The following is a 26008-nucleotide window of genomic DNA, read 5'->3' as shown; positions in this document are numbered from 1 at the left end:
TTGACCCTCTTTTTTTTCAGAATCTTTCAAAATGTATGGGGAAAAAAAATCGAGTATCTCTTCTATATCAAAACGATCTAAACCAATTTTTGAAAAGGTTGAAAACTTTATCTCCCCATCTTTACATACAGAGGGGCAAAAAACATTACGTTTTGTCCATTCAAATGGATGAACCCATTATTGAAGATCTCATTTCTTTATTCTTCTCTTCTTCAAGCAAAATACATATAATGATAACACATTCATAATTAATATGGATAGAAAACAAAATTGGCTGTGGAAAATAGCCCTTTTTGTCTGCCCCCCATACCCAAACAAACTTACAAAAACAACTCACTTTTTTGTTTTGAATACTATTTTTTTTCTTCCTCTTTCAAATCAATTACAAATCAGTTTACAATCACAATTCATATAAATCAAGATTCTGTACATGTATACGATACAAATAAACATATCAATATCAATGATATTACAAATATTTTAGAATGGTTACAAATAAAGTTAACTGCCTAATTTCTCTTCCATAACAATGTGAAAGCAAAGGGGGGAAAAAACATATAAATCGACAAATAAAAAAATACTTTGCAAAAGATGACTTTTTTCCCTGAATAGAATAAAAATAATCTCTTTTGCACATATATTTATTGCACAAGAAAAAATGATAAAAGGTTATTTTAAAGGTTAATTAGAATTAGAGGAAGGTTATTAGCCTACACACTCACCTTACAACTCCCTACACACTCACAACTTACACTAAATCATATAGCTTTGCTGCCATCTTGCGAGGGACAAACTTTAGTATCCGTCGCGTAGCAGCAGCATACGTATACCACTATTACCAGTCGTTATTTATATGATTGATTGATTTGCACACGCGCAAACAATGCGATTTCTTTTCACAACAATGAGTGATATGCAAGCAGACTGAAGAACGTGAAAGCCAATCGATACCATGGAATTTACTTGTTTAAATCAAACTATTTGTATGGGTCTGATGTTGTGGATCTAGCTACATATATGACTGTGCAAAAGGTATGGCAAATAAATTTTTGATGCTTCTAAAGTTCTAAAATATGTATTTTGTCATGATCATGTTTGTAAACTAGATTCAGATTGAATCTTTTAGTTTTAGTCCCACGCGATGGAATTGTTGTTGGATAAAGACTACAATCAAAGTAACCCGCCTAGAAATGACGACAGTTAATATTTTATACAATATATATTTTGGTTCTAAGAAATGTCTTTTCACAAAATGAATTTTGCATCAATATTTGTTGAATTTACATTTGAGATCTGTGCTGGCTGTAGTCTGACTGAGTGACTGACATGACTGAGTCTAATTAATTGTTTTCATTTGCAATGTTTATTTTCTGATTTCTCCTTTCTCAATCTCAGTAGGCCTATTTCAATTTCATAAACAGATAAAAAAAGTCTTGAATTTGGAAATCTAGATCCTAGAGTAAAGAGCCTAAATATCGGACATTATCATTTTAGCATAATTTGACCAACAATAGTAAATGCAAAAATACAATCATTGAACCAAATACTAAAAATCATGATTATTTTCGTACAAATGTTGAATATTAATGTCATAAGAAATAGATTTGAAAAAATTATGGTAGAGTTTAAATGGAAATTATTTACTTACAACTGGGCGTTGTGGTGTGTGCCTGTAATCCAAGCTGTGGGGAAGTTACAAATTGATGCAGAGGTTCGAGCCCTGGTCACGTCTTTCGGATGGTGACGTTAAAGGTCGGGCCCAGACGTAAATAATCATATCTGATTGAAACACGTCTGACAAAACTAAAATACACACACTACCAGAAGGGAGAAGCTTGTTTTTTTCAAAAAATCGGACGCAGTTTCCAAATATCGAATGCGTAGAGTCGTGCCCTGTGATCAATTTCGGCGATTTTGCGCTCTAGACTGCAAAATAATTTCTTAATTGTTGATAAAATACTTTATTTTAGCTGCATGAATTCCGATTTTAATTATTACTATAAAGAAAGTTGATATAGAATTTGGTAAATAATGATGATTTACTTGCCAAACAGATCTCTTTCGGCTCTAAACATCGGATGTCTTCGCTCTGCTGCGCGCGACTTCGTTCTGGCAACAAGCATCAACAGCACATATTTCCAATTCTATTGGCCGATATGTGCAATGTTTGGGATCGTGCCATATTTGGAAGGGTGTCGAATTTTCCACCATGGGGAACCCATTTTTTTGCGATGGATCAAACATGTGTGATCACGGCGGCAATATTTCTTGCGGAAGTCATTTCCTTGTTATAAGTACGAGATTTTTTTGGTCATCGATCTTTTGGAGCCCATAATTAGCAAGGGTCATAAGAATCTCTGGAAGTCAAAATCATTAACTTGATTTCTGTGCAAATTCAATATGGTACACTTTCTCTGTATTTTTTTTCTTTTTTGATTGGTCATTTCGTATAAATTTGCAAGAATGTTTGCATACTCGGAACGTAACCACAAATTTTTTTTTCATTTGGCTAGGCTAGGCCACCTTGTGCTCTGAAAATATGGCATAGATTTTGCATTTTTAAGCTCAAAATTTTACTTTTTAAGGGGGATTTTGGAGTTGAAATTGTGAGTTTCATGTGGTGAGTGATAGTGCCTGTACATAATGGGTCAGATGCATTTGCTATATCTAGGCTTTTGCTTTATTCCATATGTATACATATAAATTAGAAAATGCTTTTGCTAGTAAGTTCAAGCAATCGCTAACTGACGCTAGCATTTCCTTGAGGATAAAGGTTTTGCTAAAAAGTGTATGCATAAAGCGAACATTTTACCTTTGCCTTTAAGCACTTGCTTGGGTTTTTTTTTGCTCTGTCGGAGCAGCTTGAGCGTTTGCTTGACCAGGGCGTTCACAATTTTTTAATCATGTTAATGCACCCGAGAGAGAGGTGTACTAGTACCATAGCCTACATGTACATGTTTTCTTCCTAAGTGCATAAATTTAAGAAATAAGTTAGTTTGACACCACTTCTGTGGAAAAGATGTTATATGAAAGCGGTAATTTGCACTACGAATCCAGCCTTTTCTGTGAGTCGTGTTTGCACCAGAGCGCTGCAGCATGACGTTGCTTTTGTTCAATCCGCTAGCAATTGCTTTCTGAAGGCACGAAAAAGGTTCAAGCACTAGCAAAGGGTTATAATATGAAATAAAGCACTTGCTGAAATTGCATGATCTTTTGCTTTGCCTGTGCTTATAAAGCAATTGCTTGCCAATGATTGCTACTAATTTTTATTCAGCTGACCCAATGATGTGTTTGGTGTGTGTTGTGGTGATTGACTGTGCTGGCTTGTGAAATGAGTTTGCCTTCCGGGCGTGTTACTCTATTCATTTTTACTTAGATTTAGATCTAGCCTTCACTGTATTTTATTTTATTCATGTATTGTATTGATATAAAAAATGTCGTGAATGTAGTTTGTACAATGGTTGTCTAATGTTGAGTGATAAGGTGAATGCCAAATTAGGGCCTCCAATCACACAGAGAGGCCTGATTTTGAATGGGCTACTTAAAGGGGAAGTTCACCCTGAAGAATTTTGTTGTAAAAATAGCAGAAAAAGTAGTAAAAAAAACATTGGTGAAGGTTTGAGGAAAATCCGTTAAAGAGTAAGAAGAGTTCAAAGTGTTTGATTTGTGACGTCTTAAACGAGCAGCTGCCCCATGTGTTATGTAATATGAAATGCACGAATTTCAAATTTTGTATGGTTCTTGCTGACTTAATTTTGTTTTCTATTCATGATTGGGTGTGAAATGATTTGTCTATTGATATACAAAAGGTACAATGAAAACCATGTTCAATTGTCTGAGAAAAGGACATTTCATTGACTTTTTACCATTCGCTATGCATGTAGGAATGCTGCTCGCATATGACGTCACAAATCAAATAATTGAAATTCTCATAAATTTCTAATTATTGATGAATTTCGCTCAAACCTTCGGCAATATTTTTATTATTTTTTCTGCTATTTTTACAATAAACTTTTTGTCAGGGTGAACTTCCCCTTTAAAAATCTGACCACCAATGTTTTTAGCTGACTGATACTCTTCCATGCTATTGTTGTGATGCGGCGTGTCCATTAATGTGGAGTGGTGTTGATCTACAAATAGAAGAGCAGTAGTGTAGATCTACTGTCACATCCTTGGAGATCCTCAAACTGATTGACAACAATGATTTTCTTTTCATTTAGCCGGAAGACATGAGATGAGCTTGTTATGTGCATTGATTTGTTTGTATCAGTTTGAAGAAAAATTGCAATGTATTCAAGCATTACAGGTACAATGGAGCTTTCATAAATATCATTTTGACATTGTTTGGATGGTTTCATGTTGTCAAGCTTTGAAATTGTTCTACATTTTGAGGGCCAAGTCGAAAATCTAGTAGGTGTTTTGTTTAAGAACACAAATTATAATTTATGGAGCACTTGTGGAGTATTGGTATCAATTGTTATTGAATGTTATTGCCATTAGGTAAGCTCTGGCTTACGTGTATACACATTTTAAAATTAGTTTTACTATAATGTCAAGCGATATGCACTTCATTACAATGTTCATTATTTACCTGAACTTATTTTCAGATGGTGTATATAGCGGTGGGCAAACACTTCACTTTGGTTGATTTGAATGTTTATCATTTATTTATATGTTTTTTATATTCAGATGGTGTAGATAGGAGTGAGGAAACGGACTCCATCTTGAAGCTACCCAGGATCCCTGCCATGATGCCTGTCTCTGATCTAGCGACCAGCTCTGTAAGCATCATGAAACATCCGCCGACGTCCACAGAGAACTTTGAGTTCAACATCGGCCAGTCCCCTGACCTTCGATGTCTGGCAGCCAAAGGCACAACAACCTGCACCCGCTGCGAGTCGTGCGTGGTCCGCACCCGACTGCTGGAAACCAGGCAGTGGTTCCCGAGGGCTGGGGAGACCTCCAGGAAGAAATTTGTCCTGGGGCTTGTCCGGCGCTTCAACAGTGCGAATCTGTTCTCCTACATAGTCGGCATTCTGAAACCGCTCTGTGGCAAGGACTACCTGTATTCACGCTCCAGGGCCAATCCAGGGCTTGTTGGTGATCACGTCGATGCAGGCTGTGATCGTGCATTAAGAAAACAGGTGATAGAAACCATGATGTCTGATACTCTGAGATGGTTTGCTGGTGCCCCGTATTGGAGTAAGTCTAATTATGCCTTGGGCGTGCTGCAGACATGCAATGGGGAATTGGTGCATGCCGTATACAAGTTATCGCAGACCATGCTGATGAATGAACGGCAAAAACAATTACAAAGGAACAAGAATGTTGGTAAGTTTTTAAGTTCAGTAGATATTTTTTATGTTCCCCATCTAAAGAAAAAAAAATCAGAATATGATTCGCCCAATTAAGATGTTAAAATGATTAAATTCGATTACAGGATACAGATATCTTTTTACTTGTGATGCATCATGGTTCAAAGATGTTACAGTTACCTACACTTTACATGGACGATGTCGGTGAAAAGGAGATTACCCACACATGATATTGCAATTAGATGAGCAGCTGAAATTGCGGATTCTTTGCAATTGAAATGAGCAGAAGTATTTTGCTGATTTGTAACTATTCTCATCCTGAATTGCTGTTTGATTCTGATCTGTCTAATCTTACGAATGTGAATGGGTCCACCGGTTGATGCCCATACCCATTTTGCCTCTTGCATTAATCAAGCGTCTACAGAGCTGCCAACCTGAAAAAGATCATTGCAGTATTTCAGGAGCTGAAAATCAGTATTTTGGTTTGGACAGCAAAGTAGAATACCATATGATAACACTTAAAACAGAAACTTGAGAAATCATATTTTTGCTTGAAACCATCAGTATTTTTGTAATTTTTCAGTACAAACTTCTGAAAATCAGTGCCAGTTGGCAACTCTGTATCTACATGTACATGTACATGTGTATGTATTGGAATGGCAATTATCTTGATTCAAAGAGGGATTATGTGTGTTTGAAAAGGGATTAGAATGCTATGTGTAGGTGTCAATAGAAAACAAAGCTGGCCTAATCCCTTTCCATTAACACCCTCCTGACACAGTGTCAATACATTGAGGAATAGAGCTACCCTGTGATCAGTTTGTGGACAAAAGAGTAGCAACACAATCAGATTGATACATTGGTGCGCTTTTGTCTTGTGTTTGCATTGCTGACAGTGTGTCTTGCTTGGTGAATATCTTTCATTGGGCATCTCTGTACAGGTGTATTGCATCAGCCATACATGTATGTGCTTCACCAGTACTACTACTGCCTCGCAAAGCACATATCCCATCCGAAACAAAACAATAAGACCACAATGGTCAACAAATAATTTTTTTATAAAAGGATAAAAACTTCTTTCCCATTCTCTTCTTTTGATGTGATAGTAGGCCTATAGTTATACTTTCTTTTTATTTGTTGCGCAAGTATCATAGTAAAATGTTTAATATAATTTTCACACACATATAACTCACTAATTTACAAAGAAGGACTCTTTTTTAACAAGAAACAAATTAATTTTACAATGACATAGGGCCTCATTGTAAACATACTTAAAATAAGATAGGGGAGCTAGCATATAGGCCCTCTTGTATATGCCATCTCCCCAGTACATTCTACATGAAAAAAAATTGATGTGAAACTAAGTATTAAGGGTGTCGATGTGTGATAATGTGGGATTTATCTTACTTTTTTACCTTCCATCTTTATTTGCCAGACTACGAGAACGAGTCTCTAGCGGATACCGTCTTCTCCTACCAGTCCTTCGAGCACCCCGATCACAATCTCCTTCGCGCGGCCTCCTCCGCTTACTCCCACCCCATCAGCCCCTTCCAGGAGGATGACGATCTCCTCGCCCCCGACCACGTTACCGTGGAGGACGAGTCCGAGGACGACGCCGTCAGCAGCTTGTCAAGCTCCAGCCTGGCCTCCCTGGATCCGACCCGCGTGGTGGTGCCCGCCATGGGGAAGGCTCTCTCCGGGATCAGACAGTATGTGGACTTTGTCCGGGAGTTGCCGGTCCACCTGTCCAAATACATCCTGAGTTTCCTGGACTATGAGGATCTGATGAACTGCGGAGGGGTGAGCCCCCACTGGTGTTATATCTCTAAAGAGGTGGAAGAGGACATGAAGCTAAGGCAGATTGTGTGGGAGGAGGTCATGCTTATGCAGGTTGGTCCATAGTTTAATTCAATTCAAGAATTTCATACTTTTTTCATTTTTCCACTGAAAAATCAATCAACAACATGGCCCTGGGAAGCGGGGGTGCTGCATGTATTATTTTCCATTAATTGGCATCATCCCCAGGTAGAGTTTCTGGAAGATGTGGAAAATTGAAATAATTTAACAAAAAGGACCCTCATTTTGCAGTGTCACCCTTTTTTTTTGGGGGGGGGGCTTTTAAAATTTACGTCAGCACCCCCACTCAATAAAATAATTCCCAAGGCCCTGATCAACAAACATATAATCATATGTACATGAATACACAATAAAATCTGTAGTAAACATGGGTGAGGGCAGTGGCAAGAAAGGACGAACCTTATATAAATGACGGCCCAAGATACTTAATGGTAAAAATTGAAATAACGTAGAAATTACACTAAAAATGAGACAATAAAAAACAAAACAAACCGGGACAAAACAAACTTTAATACTAAGCACATCTTTTCATTACAGGAAAGTGATTTAGCACTTTGAACAAGTAAGGTACATGAAATCAAAGTCAAAGAATAAGAGCAATGAAAATTTAAGAATAATTGGACAAAAAAAATGAGGAAGTTATGATAGCATTTGAATGCCACAAGTCTCCCTTTTTACACTGACAATATTCCCCAAAGTGTCTACTTTTGCACATTTTGATGATAGCATAGCTTCTTTGTTCATGGTAAATTTTATAGAATCTCTATCAGTCGTTGTAGTGCCTTGATGCTCGGCCTTGGCCTTAAGGCGTCTTAAGGCCTATTTTTTCAAAGCCTTGGCCTTGAGAGGGCCTTGGCCTTGGCCTTGAGGATTTTGAGCCTTGAAATTTCAAGGCATTTTCAAGGCTTTTTCAAGGCATTTTGTATTTTGTACTTTCATTTGTTTTATAAAAGTAATTATAAATGTTTCAATTGTTCTGTACATCTAATGACACTAAATACTACCAGTCAGCAGCAGCAGAAGCAGTAAGTGTACTTAGCAGTGCCATCAATTGCAGTTATCATCACATAATTACATGTATGTAACAAAGAGAAGTGATGAAAATTAATATTATTTATTGGTAATATGATGTAATAATGACTAATAAGGATAATGACAATATCAATAGTAATTATGATAATTATGATAATTATGATTAGGATTATAGTCAGTGACGTAACTACAGGGGGGGCATGGGGGCACGTGCCCCCCCCCCCCATCGGCTGACTAAAAAAAGGAGGAAAACAGGGAGAAAGGAAGAGAAACGTAGTGGGAAAGAAGACATTAATGTTTATTATATTGTTATTATTATGTTATGTTACATTACATAAGAAACATTTTTTTCATATAAATGAAACATACATGTAATTGGCTCAGGGCATATATGTCTTCATTGTTCCTGGTGCTCCCATTGTCTGTTTACCGAGATATATAATCCTGTTATACTAAAACCTCCCGTTTTCAAGTCAATATACACCAAACTACCAAATATATTTCCTCGCACTTCGAGTTATTCTTTTACATGTACAATAGTATGCTTCTTTTTCATGAATACTTTAAGTGTTTGTCCCATTTTAAGGTCTTGATATAAAACATTTCCTATCCGTGCTTACGTTCGCAGTAGTGGATTGGTGAAAGATGTCTGCTCTCCATCAATTCCTAGAATGAGTCCTTAAAATGTCCCTTTTTCTGTTTTCTGATCTGAATATCAAAAATTTTCAGCTCGTGCTTCGCGCTCGCATCATTTGGTTAGTGAACTACATACATGTAAGGTCTTCTTGAATTCCTACAAACAAGCCTTAAAATGCCCCTCTTCAGGTCTAAATTTTAAGCTCGCGCTTCGCGCTCGCAAGATTTGATTAGTGAGATGGGTATGTCTCACTCCAAACTCTTCTCAAAGGTTGGCAGCCCTGATGTAATTCTAACAAAATCAGCAAGCGCTTATTGGCACTCGCATTAAATGACTATGGTGAGATGTGTATAATCTTAATAGATAAAAGATTCCTTAAATATAGTCCTTAAAATCTTCCTGTTTGGGGTCAATATTTACAAAAATTTCAGTTCGCGCTTCGCGCTCGCATTATTTAGCGAGACAGGTACGTATCATGATTACAAAAGATTGATTGTAATGTCCCTTTTTAGGTTTGAATATCAAAAATTTTAAGCTCGCGCTTCGCGCTCGCATTATTTGACTAGTGAGATACATGTCCGTTTATTGGCACTATCCCTATAAAAATATCTCTATTAGGTCAGTAAACCTGGCAACTGGGCGCGCTTCGCGAGCTCACTATAGGCAGTTCCAAGTTTTTGCTGGTGCCCCCCAATGCCGTGACCCACGGTACGCCACTGATTATAGTGATTTTATGACAGGAATAATTCTGACAGATCTGACTGCAATTTTGACAACAATTTTCATACTTTAAAAATAGCTTACTCTAAAGAATGATAACAAGGTTGATTTCTATTCCATTAGGTTTTCCTTGTATTATTTTCTTTGACCAACAAGAATGTTTAAGTCTTAATGATATTCTGAAAAGATTCGGTAAACTTGAACACAAACTTCAATTTCGTCATTTCCAAATGGGCTATGGCATCAATGGCATGATGAGCCAAAAATTTTGAGGGGCCAAGCATGGCATACAGAGCAAAATTTTAGGTTTCAAAATAAAAAAATTTTGGATTGTGCTTGCATAAATTATTGTTAAGTAAGGTTCGCATTCAATTTACACCAAAAAAAATGCTTAGAATGTCTAGTTTTTAGGTCGGAATATTACAAATTTTTTAGCTCGCGCTTTGTGCTCGCATTATTTGATTGGTGAGTTATGTATCCTATTTATGAGTCACTAAATGCAGTCCAGAACAGCTTCCTTTTCTGGTCAGTAAAAATTTCAGCTTGTGTTTTGTGCTCGCGTTAATTTGTTTAGTAAGATGCACACCTTTTTCATGATTACAAAAACAGCTTGAAATATTCAAATTTCATTTCTTATTACATCTTATTACAACATCTCGCAAGGATGCCCTTTTAACAGTGATTAGCACCATAATTGACCCAAAATCGAGTTTTACAACTTCAAAATTGATTTTTTTTTTCAAAACCACTTGCTCGCTATGCTTTCTATAGCGGGAAATCAAAGCCTAAATCAAAATAACTGCCTTATCAATTAGAAATCACTTTTTAATAAAAAAAGCTTTACTGAATTGCACCAAAATTTTCATTTTGACTTATATTGTAAGTGCATTTTTGGCTTTGACCTCCCCCCCCAAAAAAAAAATACATTCTGCCTCCCCTGTACCAGGTAGAGGAGAAAGACATATGTTGAGAATGGGCATGCCAGGATCAGATCACCTTGGTAATAATAATTATTGCAATGTGAATCGCCTAGAACAATAATTAAATGTTTTTATGTCTAAATCTACATGATCTATCATGAAATTATTTTCGTTTTAAATGTACAAGTGTCAAAAATTTTGCTCGCTCACACCTTTTATACATTTGGTCCTGTGTGTCATGTATGCCGCCTAAGCATTGTTGTCTAACTTTTTTTCCATATATTGTACAATTGAAATGCCTTGGCCTTGGCCTTGGCCTTGAGGTTTTCAGGCCTTGGCCTTGGCCTTGGGTTTCCATGCCTTGGCCTCAGCCTTGGTTATTGAAGCCTTGGCCTTGGGTATTAAAGCCTTGGCCTTGGCCTTGGAGGCTTGAGCCTTGACTACAACACTGATCTCTATTACATGTCTTCTCTTGAAAAGATAACGCATGATCTTTTGATGGACTTTAAAATGTGACTTGTTTCTTCACACAAGCCAACTTTCTCCCAGGGTTTCATTCTCCTTAAAACCCCATAAAAATAACATGAAATACAGTCAGATCTTATTCAAAGAAACTACTAAAACACACAAGCATAAATGGGTAGTCGAAGTAAACCATGAGAATCATATTTTATAATTGAAAAGAAGAACACATGTAGAAAGCTAACAGTGCAGCATTGCGGCCCAGTGGATTAATCTCCGGACTTTGAAACAGAGGGTCCTGGGTTCAAATCCCAGCCATGGCGTAATTTCCTTCAGCAAGGAATTCATCCACAGTGTGCTGCACTCGACCCAGATGAGGTAAATGGGTATCGGCAGGAAGTAATTCCTCAAATAGCTGTGTGCACCTGAATAGGTAGCCTAGCTTAGCCGGGTCATAATAATAGCAGGGCCCACTGGGAGAACAGTTTTCGAAACTGAAGTGGCTACCCTTTGTAAATATATCATTATTATTATTATCCATGTTTTTGTGATTGAAATTTGAAATACAGTGGGAACCTTACATTTGAGAGACAAGCTCATCACTGTGTACTTTCCAGTAAATCCTTATAAATTATAAAAGTACAATTCTGGTGGATTTTTTTTTCCAATTAAAATGCATTTTATTTTTTTTTATTCATAAGGGTTCATCGGCCAAGGGGGGAAACCCCATGTTTGCCAAGCACGTAGAAGTTCCCGTGCCTCGGCTGGCAGGCGATTCCTACGACGTCCTCCTGGCTGACGTACCGCCGGAGGAGATCAATTTCAAGAGTGACATCACCTTGGAGTCGTCGTACAGCGGGGTCGTCACCCGGGATGTGACGATGGAGGAAAGGAATATCTACTGTGGGGCTTACAACGTTATGGTGCTGAGTGACCAGTGAGTATGACCACGGGAGCATTTCATAAAACAAATAGTCAGTGATTTTCACTCAGTTTTGTTGTAAGCTACTGAAATACTTGCATCTGATTGGCCGAGAGCGACTTAGTCAGTGAGAATCGCCATCAAAACTTTTCTGCAACGCTCCACAGATTCTTCTTCCGCAATCCTTATTTTTCCTTCTTAAAAAAAAATATTCATTCATTATCTCTTGCAGGATTTTCTGTGTTTTTTATAATAAAAATTTATTTGGAGTGGTAAAAATCCATTAAAGCTAAAATAATGTAAAGTTGTTGCATAATAAATGACTTTTTGCAAGATTTCTCTACATGTATGTTGTTGCTACTGTACCTACAAGAATTGTGTATGAATTGGTTGAAAGCCATATGATTGTAACAGAGTCGTAGTAATTTAGGATAATTTTTTTCATTTTGCGATATTTTACTTTTCTTTTTTCTTCTGTTTTCTACAGAGAGGACATTAACAGGGTAGTCCATTATAACTTTGGTCAGCTTGTGTCCATCGGATCGTTTGACCGTCATGTAAGATTCATTGACTGTATCAGTGGTCAAGAAACTGGTCCTATCATCACTGGGCATGCAGGGTCTATCAAATCACTCTATATCAATGAGGCCCGAGGCTTTGTCATGAGTGGAAGCTATGACACCAGTATCAGGTATAGTGAAAATTTCACTGCAGACGTACATGAATTAATTCAAAGTAAAATTAATTACATGCTCACGTTATTATACAGGGGGAGCAGCTTGAGGGAGTGTTGCTCCCACCCCGTAAAAGAAGAGAAGAAAGGAAATCAAAAGGACAAGGGTAGAATTTGAAACAATTTTTAATGTTTTGTTGAAAATTGGTCACAAAATTTTATTTTCATTTTATTTTTTTTTTCAAATTTGGTGGCTTGTTTGCTTCATTAAAAAATTTTTAGAAAATTTTTCTGCCATTTCAAATGTTTTGATTGATTACGCTGCTGTACAGGAGATATGCGATTATTGCTTACTGTCTTTCATATTTATTGGTTGTTGATTATATCTTACCATGGTAATTTTCATTGATTGTAAATTTATGAATGAATATCTGTTTCATGGGACAGACCGATAATTTCCTTACCATATAAGGAGATTTATTTTAATTACATATTAGTTGTTTTTTTTTTGGGGGGGGGGGTTTGGGGGGAAGGGGTGCTACATGTTTTTGCACTGAAATATTTTTTGTTCTACCCTTTCAAAAAAAAATTCAAAAGCTATGCTATCCAAACTGTTCATTGTCTCATATTCATAGTTTCTCAACTACTCTATAATCTTTTTTTGGGTTTAAATAGATGCAATAGAATTCAACATTCATCATTTTTGTGAATCATATGAAAGAATGTCCATCCTGTTTTTTTTTGTCCATGCTGATGCATTTAGCTGATATTGAAATAGACATGAACATCATAATTAGTATAATGGAAGTAGGCAGAATGGTTTTTAGGTAGGCCTATGCCTTGTATGTGATACTGATATCAAAGAAAGAAAAGAGGGACACAATAGGGTAAGAAGTTCAGCAAAAAAATCAGAGAGGGAAGTTGGCTCAGTCCGTAACGCGACTGCCCGTCGAACCAAAGATCCAGGGCGGATGACTGAAGCCAGTGCGTTATGTGTCTTTCCCATGTTCCGTTGGTGCAGGCCATGTTACAGTGGAAAATACTCTGTCCCTCGGATAGGACGTTAAATGGAGGCCCCGTGTAGGGGAGAGTCACCACCTTTGCACGTTAAGAACCCACTGCACTATTCGTATAAGAGTAGGGGGAAACCCCGGTGTAGTGGTCCACCTGCACTCCCCCAATCAGTTATATCGGGAGGAGAGACCTGTGGGTCATAGTGATTCAGGTCGCTTTTCGCCTCCCAGGCACAGGTGATGCGAAACAAATAATAATAATAATAGAAAATATTAGGAGAGTATAATCATACAATCAAGTTTTAGTGCTGTAAAGCACCATTGAAGGGAAGTTACAATCCTAAATTGAACAGGAAACATAATCAATATTGCCTTGAAAATCTGACAATAGAAAGGATTCCAGCATAGTGATCGAAAAGATAAGAATGGTTTGATTGCCAGATACTGATTACATTTTTTGTGTTAATTGTATAGATTTTCCATTGAAATATTGATCTTATCTCATGTCTAGTATCCTAGCAACATACAAGTTTGTGTTTGAAATTTGTATGTAATTTGGGGGGAGCATTTCTGGTGTAGGCTCATATTTTCCTTTCTCTATAATAAACACATATATTCCATAGAACCTGGCCTATGATTTTAGACACGTTTGTTGTGTTAATTGATTTTCCATTGAAACATTGATACCTATCTCACATCCAGTATCCTAGCAACAAACATTTTGTCTTTGATTTTTTTTAGCTTGTTTGTTTATTAGCTGATTGATTTTGTTTTCAGTATAATTATAATACACATTTTCCATAGACCCAAGCCCAGGTGATTTCAGATAGGATCTATAATGTAGCTCTTAATGGGTTAACTGCATATAATGTTTATTGTATATTGATCAAATTCTACCAGTCTCTTGCCAACATACATGTTTGTGTTTGATTTTATTAATGTAATCTATTTAGAGCCTGAAATCTTCTCTTTGATATCCACAACCATGAAGGGTTTATGATCTTTGCAAAGCTTTTTTTGTGTTTATTTGTGTGTTAAAAAAAATATTTTTAAGTGTATAAAGTGACTTAAAACCTAGTTATTTATTGTCGCTACATGTAAAGATCATATATCATTTTTATGCTGAGAAAATTGATCAATTGAAACTGTGATTAGAAGCTATTATATCCTACATAAATTAAATCCTGTATGCTGATTAGTTTAAATAGCATCATGTGACCAAACATATTCTCACTATTTTGAAACGCCCATTAGGGAAAAAATGATCATTGATGTCACAGATCATGCAATCTCTTGGGCGCACTAGTCAGCGAGGTGACTACCGGGCAAGTCCCATGAAGGGACGGCGCAGGCACAAATCCGCTTTCCGCTGATCGCGTGGCTTCAGGAAAAGAAGGTCTTCAGCGCATTATCTATACTTTGGTTCAGATTAAAAAAGGATGAACTACGTGTACAAGAAATATATTATTAGTTTTTGTTTAACTTATTAAATGTACATGTAGGATATAAAACAAATATACATGTATCAGGCCTTTATTTCGAAAGATTAGAGGAAATTATTCCTCCTCGGTTGTGCTGGCAAAGTAACTATACTCCCTCGGGGCTTCACCCCTCAGGAAAAATCATAATGCCAGTCAAACCTCAGACAAATAATTCCCGCCATACTTTATACTCAAAGCCTGGTATTTTTGTATACTATAGACCCTTGCCCGTCATTGGCTCAGAACAAAATAGTTTAAATCACTAACTAATTGGGTTATTGAGCAATACGGGACGCACACAATCTGTCAGAATAAGTCACAATCTGTCAGATTGCAGGGGCCGCGGAACGTTTTTCAAAGTGGGGGGGGGGGGCTGACCCCATGCAAAAAAAATCACAATCATATGGTCATTTTTGTCTCACCTGCATAGCAGAGTGAGACTATAGGCGCCGCTTTTCCGACGGCGGCAGCGGCGTCAACATCAAATCTTAACCTGAGGTTAAGTTTTTGAAATGACATCATAACTTAGAAAGTATATGGACCTAGTTCATGAAACTTGGCCATAAGGTTAATCAAGTATTACTGAACATCCTATTAGAGTTTCATGTCACATGACCAAGGTCAAAGGTCATTTAGGGTCAATGAACTTAGACCATGTTGGAGGAATCAGCATCGAAATCTTAACCTGAGGTTAAGTTTTTGAAATGTCATCATAACTTAGAAAATATATGGACCTAGTTCATGAAACTTGGACATGAGGTTAATCAATTATCACTGAACATCCTGCATGAGTTTTATGTCACATGACCAAGGTCAAAGGTCATTTAGGGTCAATGAACTTTGGCCGAATTGGGGGTATCTGTTGAATTCCCATCATAACTTTGACAGTTTATGGATCTGATTCATGAAACATGGACATAATAGTAATCAAGCATCACTGAACATTTTGTGCAAGTTTCAGCTCTCATGATTAAGGTCAAAGGTCATTTAGGGTCAATGAACTTTGGCCGAATTGGGGGTATCTGTTGAATTACCATCGTAACTAGAATAAGATAAGAATGGTTTGATTGCCAGATACTGATTACATTTTTTTGTGTTAATTGTATAGATTTTCCGTTGAAATATTGATCTTATCTCATGTCTAGTATTCTAGCAACATACAAGTTTGTGTTTGAAATTTGTATGTAATTTGGGGGGAGCATTTCTGGTGTAGGCTCATATTTTCCTTTCTCTATAATAAACACATATATTCCATAGAACCTGGCCTATGATTTTAGACACTTTTGTTGTGTTAATTGATTTTTCCATTGAAACATTGATACCTATCTCACATCCAGTATCCTAGCAACATACATTTTGTTTTTTATTTTTTTAGCTTGTTTGTTTATTACATGTAGCTCATTGATTTCGTTTTCAGTATAATACACATTTTCCATAGACCCAAGCCCAAGTGATTTCAGATAGGATCTATAATGTAGCTCTTAATGGGTTAACTGCATATAATGTTTATTGTATATTGATCAAATTCTACCAGTCTCTTGGCAACATACATGTTTGTGTTTGATTTTTTTTATGTAATCTATTTAGAGCCTGAAATCTTCTCTTTGATATCCACAACCATGAAGGGTTGATGATCATTGCAAAGCTTTTTTTTGTTTATTTGTTTTTTTTTAATATTTTTATGTGTATAAAGACTTAAAACCTAGTCATTTATCGTTCCTACATGTAAAGATCGTATATCATTATTATGCTGAGAAAATTAATAAGTTGAACTGAACTGAAATATTCACTGTTATGAGCAGCTATTATATTCTACATCAATTATATCCTGTAAATAATGCTGATTAGTTTAAATAGCATCATGTGACCAAACATATTCTCACTAGTTTGTGCGCTGATGTTGAAAATGAAACCCCCATTGAGGAAAAAATTATCATTGACGTCACAGATCATGGAATCTCTTGGGCGCACTTGTCAGTGAGGTGACTCTACCGGTCAAGTCCCGTGAAGGGACCGCTCAGGCACAAATCCGCGTTCCGCTGATTGCGTGGCTTCAGGAAAAGAAGGTCTTCAGCGCAGCGCATTATCTACATGTATATTTTGGTTCAGATTAAAAAACGGATGAACTACATGTACAAGAAGTATATTATCAATATTTGTTGTAACTTATTAAATGTACATGTAGGATATAAAACAAATCAGGCCTTTATTTCAAAAGATTAGAGCGAATTGTTCGTCCTCGGTTGTGCTGGCAAAGTAACTATACTCCCTCGGGGCTTCACCCCTCAGGAAAAATCATAATGCCAGTCCAAACTCAGACAAATAATTCCCGCTATACTTACTCAAAGCCTGGTATATTTGTATACTATAGACCAGGGGTTCTCAAACTACGGCCCGCGGGCCAGATCCGGCCCGCGAGACTCTGCTGGGTTTTTTTAAAATCACTTTTAAGTCACAATATGAAACATAGCTCAATATGATTACATTGTGTATCCATGTAGACCTAACCATAATAAAAGTAATGGCAGTCAAATATATTTGTCTTTTAAACAAATTAGTGGAGACTGTGGAGTCTTTTCTGTCCTGTCGATCTACTTTCTTATTGGATCTGCATACAGGTGCGAAAGTGCATTTTCCACAATGAACATTTTAAAGAACTAACTCATACCGAAGTACCTTAGGGGCCGCGGAACGGTTTTTAAAGTGGGGGAGGGGCTGGCCATGCAAAAAATCACAAGCATCTAGGACCCTGACTTGTGGTCTTTGCGCTTCGCGCACATTTTTTAAGTATCCACTTCACCCTGGCCCTTTCAGGTTTACTTGGAGTCTCGTCTGGCCCTTCAAAGAAAAAGTTTGAGAACCCCTGCTATAGACCCTTGCCCGTCATTGGCTCAGAACAAAATAGTTTAAATCACTAACTAATTGCATTATTGTACAAAACGGGATGCACAGAAACATTGTTAGCACTAACAGAGCACTAAAACTAGGCCAAGTCACAATCTGTCATTGTGATGTCAAACGTCAATTATTGTGATTGTGATGTCAAACGTTGATCAAACTCAAAGCTGCAAATAACATATTTTGCTGTAACAGTAGGCATCACTGTGACATTACTGGTTGTGTCAGGGCCTCTCTTTATAGTGCATTGTTTAATATAATAGTGCTAACAAAATTTCTGTGCTACCGGCACAGACACTAAATGTACATGTAAATTAAGATGAATTTATACTCTCTGATTTTTTTTCTTCAGGTGTTGGGACATTGTAAGCGGGCGTCCAGTGAAGATCTTTCACGGTCATGTAGGAACCATCCTCTGTTTAGATATGTATGAAAACACCTTGGTGTCAGGAAGCAAAGACAATCAGGTCAAAGGTCAGTGAGCATGCTCAGAATTACATGTAGTCAGTACCTGTAGCTGAGGCCCTGTAATGCTGTTATTGTAGAAATTTAAGTATATCTTACTATATGTTATGTTAATTCAGCTATCATTGTACATATGAAAAAAGATTTAAAGAGGAAAATAATTCAATTGTATTGAATGATCGGCCCGTATTCTGAAGTCCACGGACCATGTGCAGTCTATCGCTTTTGGAGTTATGGGAAGCAGAAAATGTCAACATTTTCTGTTTCCACATCTGTTTATGGTAAATCCCATAGGGGGGTTGTTTTTAAAGACTGGTCAATAGTCAATCATGGGGTCAAACGTATTTAGGGTATTTTTTTTTCCAAAGCTTTTTTAAACACTAGCCAAATGTGTTTGGGGTACATGTATATTTTTCCCCCAAGCTTTTTCCCTGGGGTCATATTCTGGCAACTACTTGTTTAGGGGCCAAAGTGTGTCAATAAAGCCCACAAAAAACTTGTTCAGGGGGTTATTTTGCAGAGAAAAAACTTTTATAAGGGGTGTTTGAAAATGATTTGGTCATGCATATACTTTATTTTAAAGGGCATAGATCCATTCTCGTAGAACATTTGTTTGGAGTTATATGGGTTCAGGGTTAAGTTATCTGTACATGAACTTGTTTCTTTCACATAGATTCTTCTATATTTTTTTTTACCTGTGTAAATAGTGTGGAACTTTGAAACGGGGAAATGTTGGCGTACCTTCAAACATCGCTATCAGATCAATGCTATAGCTGTTCATAAAGACACCGTCGTCAGCGGATGCGAAGAAGGCAAGGTCAAAGTGTGGAGTATAAAGGATGCTTGTCTCTTGAAGGTATTAACATGCAAATGAGTTTCTGTGGATCGTAAGCTCTCCACTGGCGTATTTTAGCTACTCCATTTATTTTTACTTTATTTTTTTCTGAAAGGGTCTTCATTTTTCATATAATGTTGGATTGGGAGGAGGGCGAGGAACTGATGTAGAAAAAAAAAGAAAGATGTGAAGCCTTTTAAAAAGGAATTTGAAATGTGTGCAAAAATAAATCCCCTTGCATCGGGGAAAGGGTGGGGGGGGGGGTAATTGATGTGATTGCCTTTATTTGTATTTTTTGCTTTTCGTAAAAGTTTTGAAGAGAAAATGGCCCCCTTTTAGACCTCTTGCTGGTCATTCCTACATCAACCATTGCTGTGGTTAATTTGGTGAATTAGTAGATATTGCCCCAACGGCAGTATAAATCACTGACAGAACTAATAAAACTGTAATGAAAATAAACTTAAGAGTTACCATCGATCATCACAGTATTCTCTTATTGATCTTCATAGGTGCTTTACCAATCACCAAAGCGTCTGAACCGCCTTGGTCTCCCCAACCCAAACACCCATCAGGGTGCAATCACCAGTCTGAAAGTAGACGATTGGCACATCGTCTCGGGGAGTATGGATGGCTATGTACTGGTATGGAGTGCCGTAGGAAACCATGATAGATGTATCAATGCCATAAGACATCCAAAGTAAGTATACATCTCTTTCTTCCTCTTTGCTCAGGGCCAAAACATATTCCAAAATCTGTACACTAATTCGTCGGCGGTCATCCGAACAGTCGTACCACACATACAACGGTGCAAACACATTTCAGAGAAAATCGACTTGAAAGTACTGTGATATTCACACTTAGTTCCCTAGCCTTACAACACATTCATTGCTAGAAAAATACATGGTTGGAAAGACCAAGACAATTACTTTACATTAGTATCTTAATTTTTACACAAAACCAAGGATGAGAGAAATCATCGCAAAACAGCTACATGCTTGTAATTTCGGTTTGAGCGGTTTGGATTTCCCCCGTACAGAAATGCCATAGGGGATACAACAAACCCTGACCACGATTTCAACGCGCGCAGTCAGTCAAAACGTCGTATTCACTTTTTCGCATGCAAAGTCAATGCAGCGCTGATATGACAGTTTGGCTGACTGCTTATTTGCATATAAATGCGCGCAGCTGTTTTTCGCTTTGAGGTATGCACATTTTATCAATAAATTGTATGGCATCACCACTTAAACCCCCTCATATCTAAGAAACTAAAATGTTTTTAGTTGTGAACAGAACAGGTCTTGGACTTTGATTTTCTGCAAAAAATCTCAAATCGATTTTTTGTCTCACCTGCGAAGCAAAGTGAGACTATAGGCGCCGCTTTTCCGACGGCGGCGGCGGCGGCGTCAACATCAAATCTTAACCTGAGGTTAAGTTTTTTAAATGATGTCATAACTTAGAAAGTATATGGACCTAGTTAATAAAACTTGGCCATAAGGTTAATCAAGTATTACTGAACATCCTATTAGAGTTTCATGTCACATGACCAAGGTCAAAGGTCATTTAGGGTCAATGAACTTAGACCATGTTGGAGGATTCAACATCGAAATCTTAACCTGAGGTTAAGCTTTTGAAATGTCATCATAACTTAGAAAATATATGGACCTAGTTCATGAAACTTGGACATAAGGTAAATCAAGTATCACTGAACATCCTGCATGAGTTTCACGTCACATGACCAAGGTCAAAGGTCATTTAGGGTCAATGAACTTTGGCCGAATTGGGGATATCTGTTGAATTCCCATCTTAACTTTGAAAGTTTATGGATCTGATTCATGAAACTTGGACACAATAGTAATCAAGCATCACTGAAAATTTTGTGCAAGTTTCAGGTCTCATGATTAAGGTCAAAGGTCATTTAGGGTCAATGAACTTTGGTCGAATCGGGGGTATCTGTTGAATTACCATCATAACTTTGAAAGTTTATTGGTCTAGTTCATTAAACTTGGACATTAGAGTAATCAAGTATCACTGAACATCCTGTGTGCGTTTCAGGTCACATGACCAAGGTCAAAGGTCAATGAACTTTGGCCGAATTGGGTGTATCTGTTGAATTACCATCATAACTTTGAAAGTTTATGGATCTGAGTCATGAAACTTGTACATAAGAGTAATCAAGTATCACTGAACATCCTGTTCGAGTTTCAGGTCACATGATCAAGGTCAAAGGTCATGTAAGGTCAATGAACTTTGGCCATGTTGGGGTTTTTTGTTGAATAACCATCATATCTCTGTAATTTTATTGGTCTAGTTCATAAAAAGTGGACATAAGAATAACCATGTATCACTGAACATCTTGTGCGAGTTAGAGTAGTATTCAAAGTCAGCACTGCTGCTATATTGAACTGCGTGATGCAGGTGAGACGGCCAGAGGCATTCCACTTGTTTTTACCGAAACTGGCTGATGAGACGGTTCGGATGAACTCTGACGAATTGTGGAACCTACCAAACATGATTTCATTCTGTTTTATAGTTTGTAGTATGGTTGTAATGCCCTCAAACTATAATGGCTTAAGCAACTCCTGAAGTGAAGTAAAAATGGGAAAAAAATATTAGGGTCTTGATGTGAGATTGTCCTGAAACCATTTCATTCTGTTTTCTAATTTATGTTTAAGTATGTAACGTTCTCAAGTTCGCTTGGCTTTTTAATAGCTATTCTGGAAGAAAAGTCAGAATGAAAAAAAAAATGTTGGGATCGGACATAAAACAGGGTCAATTAATTTTACATGGTTTTGACCTGGTTGGTAATATTTAGCAATTAGTTGAATATTTGTGTTCTTTGATTGAAATCACCAACAGTCCGGTTCTGTGCATCCACATGGCTCACCTGCGGTTGGTTACGGGATGTGAAGATGGGAAGCTGAGGATCTGGAACATGTTTACTGGAGACTGTCTCAGGGTTATGAGAGGCAACAGTCGCTCGGATCCCATCGTCGCCATCAACCCATGTGGTGAACGGTACGGTTTATTGTTTTCCTCGCTTTTTTTTTATTTCTTGAAGGACGAAACCATCAATATGATGGTTTCAAGTACTGGGGGTTGTTTCACAAAGATTTAAGTATGACTTAGAGTCGCACTTAAATACCGAGTTGCGTACGGTGAGAAAGGCTTGACCGTATTGGTCAGATCATGTCATGAGGACACACACTCAGTGGCGGACCGTGACCCGGAGGAGAAAATGATTGGAGGGGCACTGTATTGTTTGTGAACAATGCTGTGCTTTGTCTCCTCCGGGTCTCGGTTTGCCACTGTAAGCACAAATGCGTATCTATCAATAAGATTGCGCATTGCATATCATGTACGCGTCGGCATTTAAGTGAGACGTAAGTCATACTTAAATCTTTGTGAAACACCCCCAGGTGACTCTACTTAACTCGAACCTCTTGGGACAACAAAAATTTGTTTGACTGAGATGAAATATGACTTAGATCTTATTAAAAAATGTTTTGCCTATTCTAGTCTAAAATGATGATCCCTGTTAGGTAATGATTGGACTTATGGAAGACAGACTGACTATTCAGTTCAATTCAATAATTGTTTTAATAAAAACATGCCTCGCAGCCAAAGGCTGAATAAAAACGTGTACAATTTACAACAACAGAATAATACTCAAATTCAAACATGAAATGATATGAAATTACTGGTACTTCTTACTGTACATGTAATACAAGGAAATAAATTGTTGAAAGTAAATAAAATCATACGTTGTTCTATTGAACATAATAAATATTACATATGCAAATTATAACCACTATAATGAGGCACATTGTACATGCCTGAATGGAAAGTATTAGAAAAGAGAAGATGGGGAAGGATAAAGACGGCATAGGGAGACAGACAGAAAAAGTGTAATTGTTAAAGACCCATCTGTTTGATCAGCCTTTACTAGCTATTAATTGAAAATTATCCTTTGCATAAACATGTAGGCTATAATACATGTTTGATATACTGTACTGTATTACTCTATGAGTTGTTACAAACAGAGAGAAGAGTGACAAAAAAATATGCACACGTTATCATGGTGCATCTTTGAATTTAAAAAAATTTAGCGATCTATCAATTATGATTGTTAACAACATGATTTCATTGACGTATCCCATTCCATTCCCGTTAATACTCTGTTTTTCATCGTTAACCCATATACATCCTCCTATAGTGCATTCCAGCAGTTAAACAATATGAATGTCTTTTTTATCAATCCAGGTTGTTGCTTCAAACCATCACCAACCTCCTGATGCTTTGCTTTGAGGAAGTCGAGTGGAACTATGATCAGGACGAGAAGATTGAGCTCTTGCGGTACAAGAACCACTATGGCGACGCTCCTCTTAGGCAACAGAGCTATTCCTTGGTGCGGGCGCAGCGAAGCCAGCTAGCCAGATCAGCAAATCCCAAAATCATAGCGCACACCAATGCCCAGACGGACAGGAGCAGGACCAACCTGACCCATAGCACAAGGCATTTGAGCAACAGGAGCTTGCAGAGTGCCAAAAAGACCCAGGATGTATGTGTCAATGTCACGTTGACGCAGAACGTGAAGGGACCTTTGTATCGTAACGTACAAGGCGTTCGATCTGGAGACCTTTATGCAGAAACTGATCTGGGATTGATGGATCTTAATGGACAGACGTCCACGTACAGGGTGAATTCTCGACCACCAACTGGAAAATCAAGGTCTAAGTCTAGTTTGTTAAGTAGCAAGGGATCCTCTGAGCTTCTGTCAGGGTCTCCGTCTGGTGTAGCATCATCAATCAAGGGAGTGGAGTCGAGACCCACCACGGCACATTCAGGGATATCAAGAGGAGTATCTCCAGGACTGTCGCAGGCTGCTACTTCAAGTGTATCCCTTGGTCGGGAATTGAATGAGAAGCGTCCAACCACGGCCATGTCAACTCAGAGTGGTCGGCTTAAGTCCACAAAGTTCCAGCTTCCCATGAGAGGCCACAGTGCTCCTGTGAGACGGAACAAGACTGCCGATGATGCTGTCTCGCTGTCAGAGGCTAAGTCTCTTCTGCACTCTCAGCAAAGGATCACAAATGAGGGAGTGAAGCGGGATCGTCTTCTTCTGACTTGGAGTAACATAGAGGAAAGCAAGAAGAACAATGAAGTAGTCAACAATACCCTTGCTAATGCTCTGCAAATTGATTATGTAGGCTATGCAGCCCAAAGCAGGCCCTCTAATGTATCATCAAACTCTTCAAGTATGTCTACGATATCAAGAGCATCATCAAAGAAAGGCACGACTTCTAAGAATCCAACAGCCCCTATCTCAAAGGAAATCATTGTTAAAACCCTTGAACATGTTGAACAGGATGTTAAGCCACATAAGAGCATTCATCCAAAGACCACTGCTTCTACAGTCCCTAAAGCAAACCTGATCAGACCACAGACTGCACAAGTTCTAGAGAGAACAGAGATGAGACAACCTGGAAACATGAACACCAATAACACAGCACCTCTCCGTCGGTGCCAAAGCGCATCGGCATTGAGATCGTCCATGTTATCCCCTACTTCTCAGTTTGAAGTGAGCCATACAGTCAGTCCTGTACGGAAAAAGAAAAGCCACGGCTGGACAACGTCCCATACGGAACCAGTGACCATTGTACCCATGCTGATCGGGAAAGGCAGCAGCGGAAACCCGTCGGAGGCGAGGAAATCAGAGTTGAACCAGAAGCCATCTACCACGTCAAGACTGAGCATGATCCAAAAGCCTGTCAAAGATCCCTTGACCCACCATGGTGAGTTTCAGGTCAGGACCAGGCAGCAGACGGAAGACTATCTTCAGTACGTGACGGGAATCCAGGAGAAGTACTTCCAGGATCAGGACGAAGAGGAGAAGATAAAACAGAGAAAGATGTGGCTACAGGTAGCAAGAGGTAAGAGGTCCAGCAGTGTGCCTCCAAGGAGAGCTCCGCAAAGGAAATGAGTGTAGAAGATGTTATCCTGGAAGCTGAAAGATATGATGGGAACTGGCATGTGGCATTTTGGGTGTCAATGTAACATATCGTAATCAATGAAATATTTAGGCCTCTTGTATTCTTCAGCATGATTTACCTGCTAGATGTATGCTTTCCCAATTCAACTACACAGCTGCCAAGTAGTACGGATTTTCAGTATTTAGTACTAAAAAATGAGAAGAATACTGATGGTTTCACACAAAATACTGATTTCTCAAGTTTCAGTTTTATGTGTTGTCTTATGGTATTTCTTTGAAAATATTGATTTTCTCGCCAAAATACTGATTTTCAGGTTTAAAAATACTGAAATGTTCTTGTTCAGGTTGGCAGCTCTGCAACTAAGTATAGCAGTGTACTCAATAATAAGCTTTTTGAAATCTGGTTCATTATGGTTGAGGCTGAAAGGATTACCGTACTTTCTTTAGTTTTTCCAAGTGCAATATTATAAGTTGATTGATTCAATGTCCATGTCATCGATTTTTTTTTTTTTGTTACCATGTGCTGTTTGCTTGAAAATCATTCATGAATTATCTATTGTACATTGTACAGGTGTTGTTTTTCCTCAGATGTGCCTTAGAAATGTAAATATAAATGGAACAGGTACATTCTGCATTTGTGTGTACTGAATTGTGTGGCCTTGATCTGTTTTATAAAGAATTATAGAAATAAGGCCGTGTATTTGTTGTGCTAATAATGTCAGCTTTCATTTTACTTCTTGGACCTATTTCATATAGACTTACTAAATAGTAACTTTGTCATTACGGCAA

General features: G+C 37.9%; 1 protein-coding gene across 1 annotated transcript; it reads left to right on the top strand.

Annotated features, from left to right (window-relative positions):
• Nucleotides 1–828: 828 nt before the first annotated feature.
• LOC121422486 (CMT1A duplicated region transcript 1 protein-like) lies at nt 829–25447 on the top strand. Its single transcript, XM_041617560.1, has 10 exons — nt 829–1032; nt 4690–5331; nt 6751–7205; nt 11645–11880; nt 12353–12556; nt 18283–18404; nt 19103–19251; nt 19740–19927; nt 22087–22245; nt 23491–25447. Exons 2-10 carry the CDS (start codon nt 4749–4751, stop codon nt 25208–25210), a joined length of 3816 nt encoding a protein of 1271 aa, XP_041473494.1. The 5' UTR covers nt 829–1032; nt 4690–4748; the 3' UTR covers nt 25211–25447.
• The last annotated feature ends 561 nt before the right edge of the window (nt 25448–26008 follow it).

This window comes from Lytechinus variegatus, chromosome 10 (assembly GCF_018143015.1).
Source record: "Lytechinus variegatus isolate NC3 chromosome 10, Lvar_3.0, whole genome shotgun sequence".
NCBI classification, from domain to species: Eukaryota; Metazoa; Echinodermata; class Echinoidea; order Temnopleuroida; family Toxopneustidae; genus Lytechinus; species Lytechinus variegatus.
This window is presented reverse-complemented; position numbering and strand designations above follow the sequence as displayed.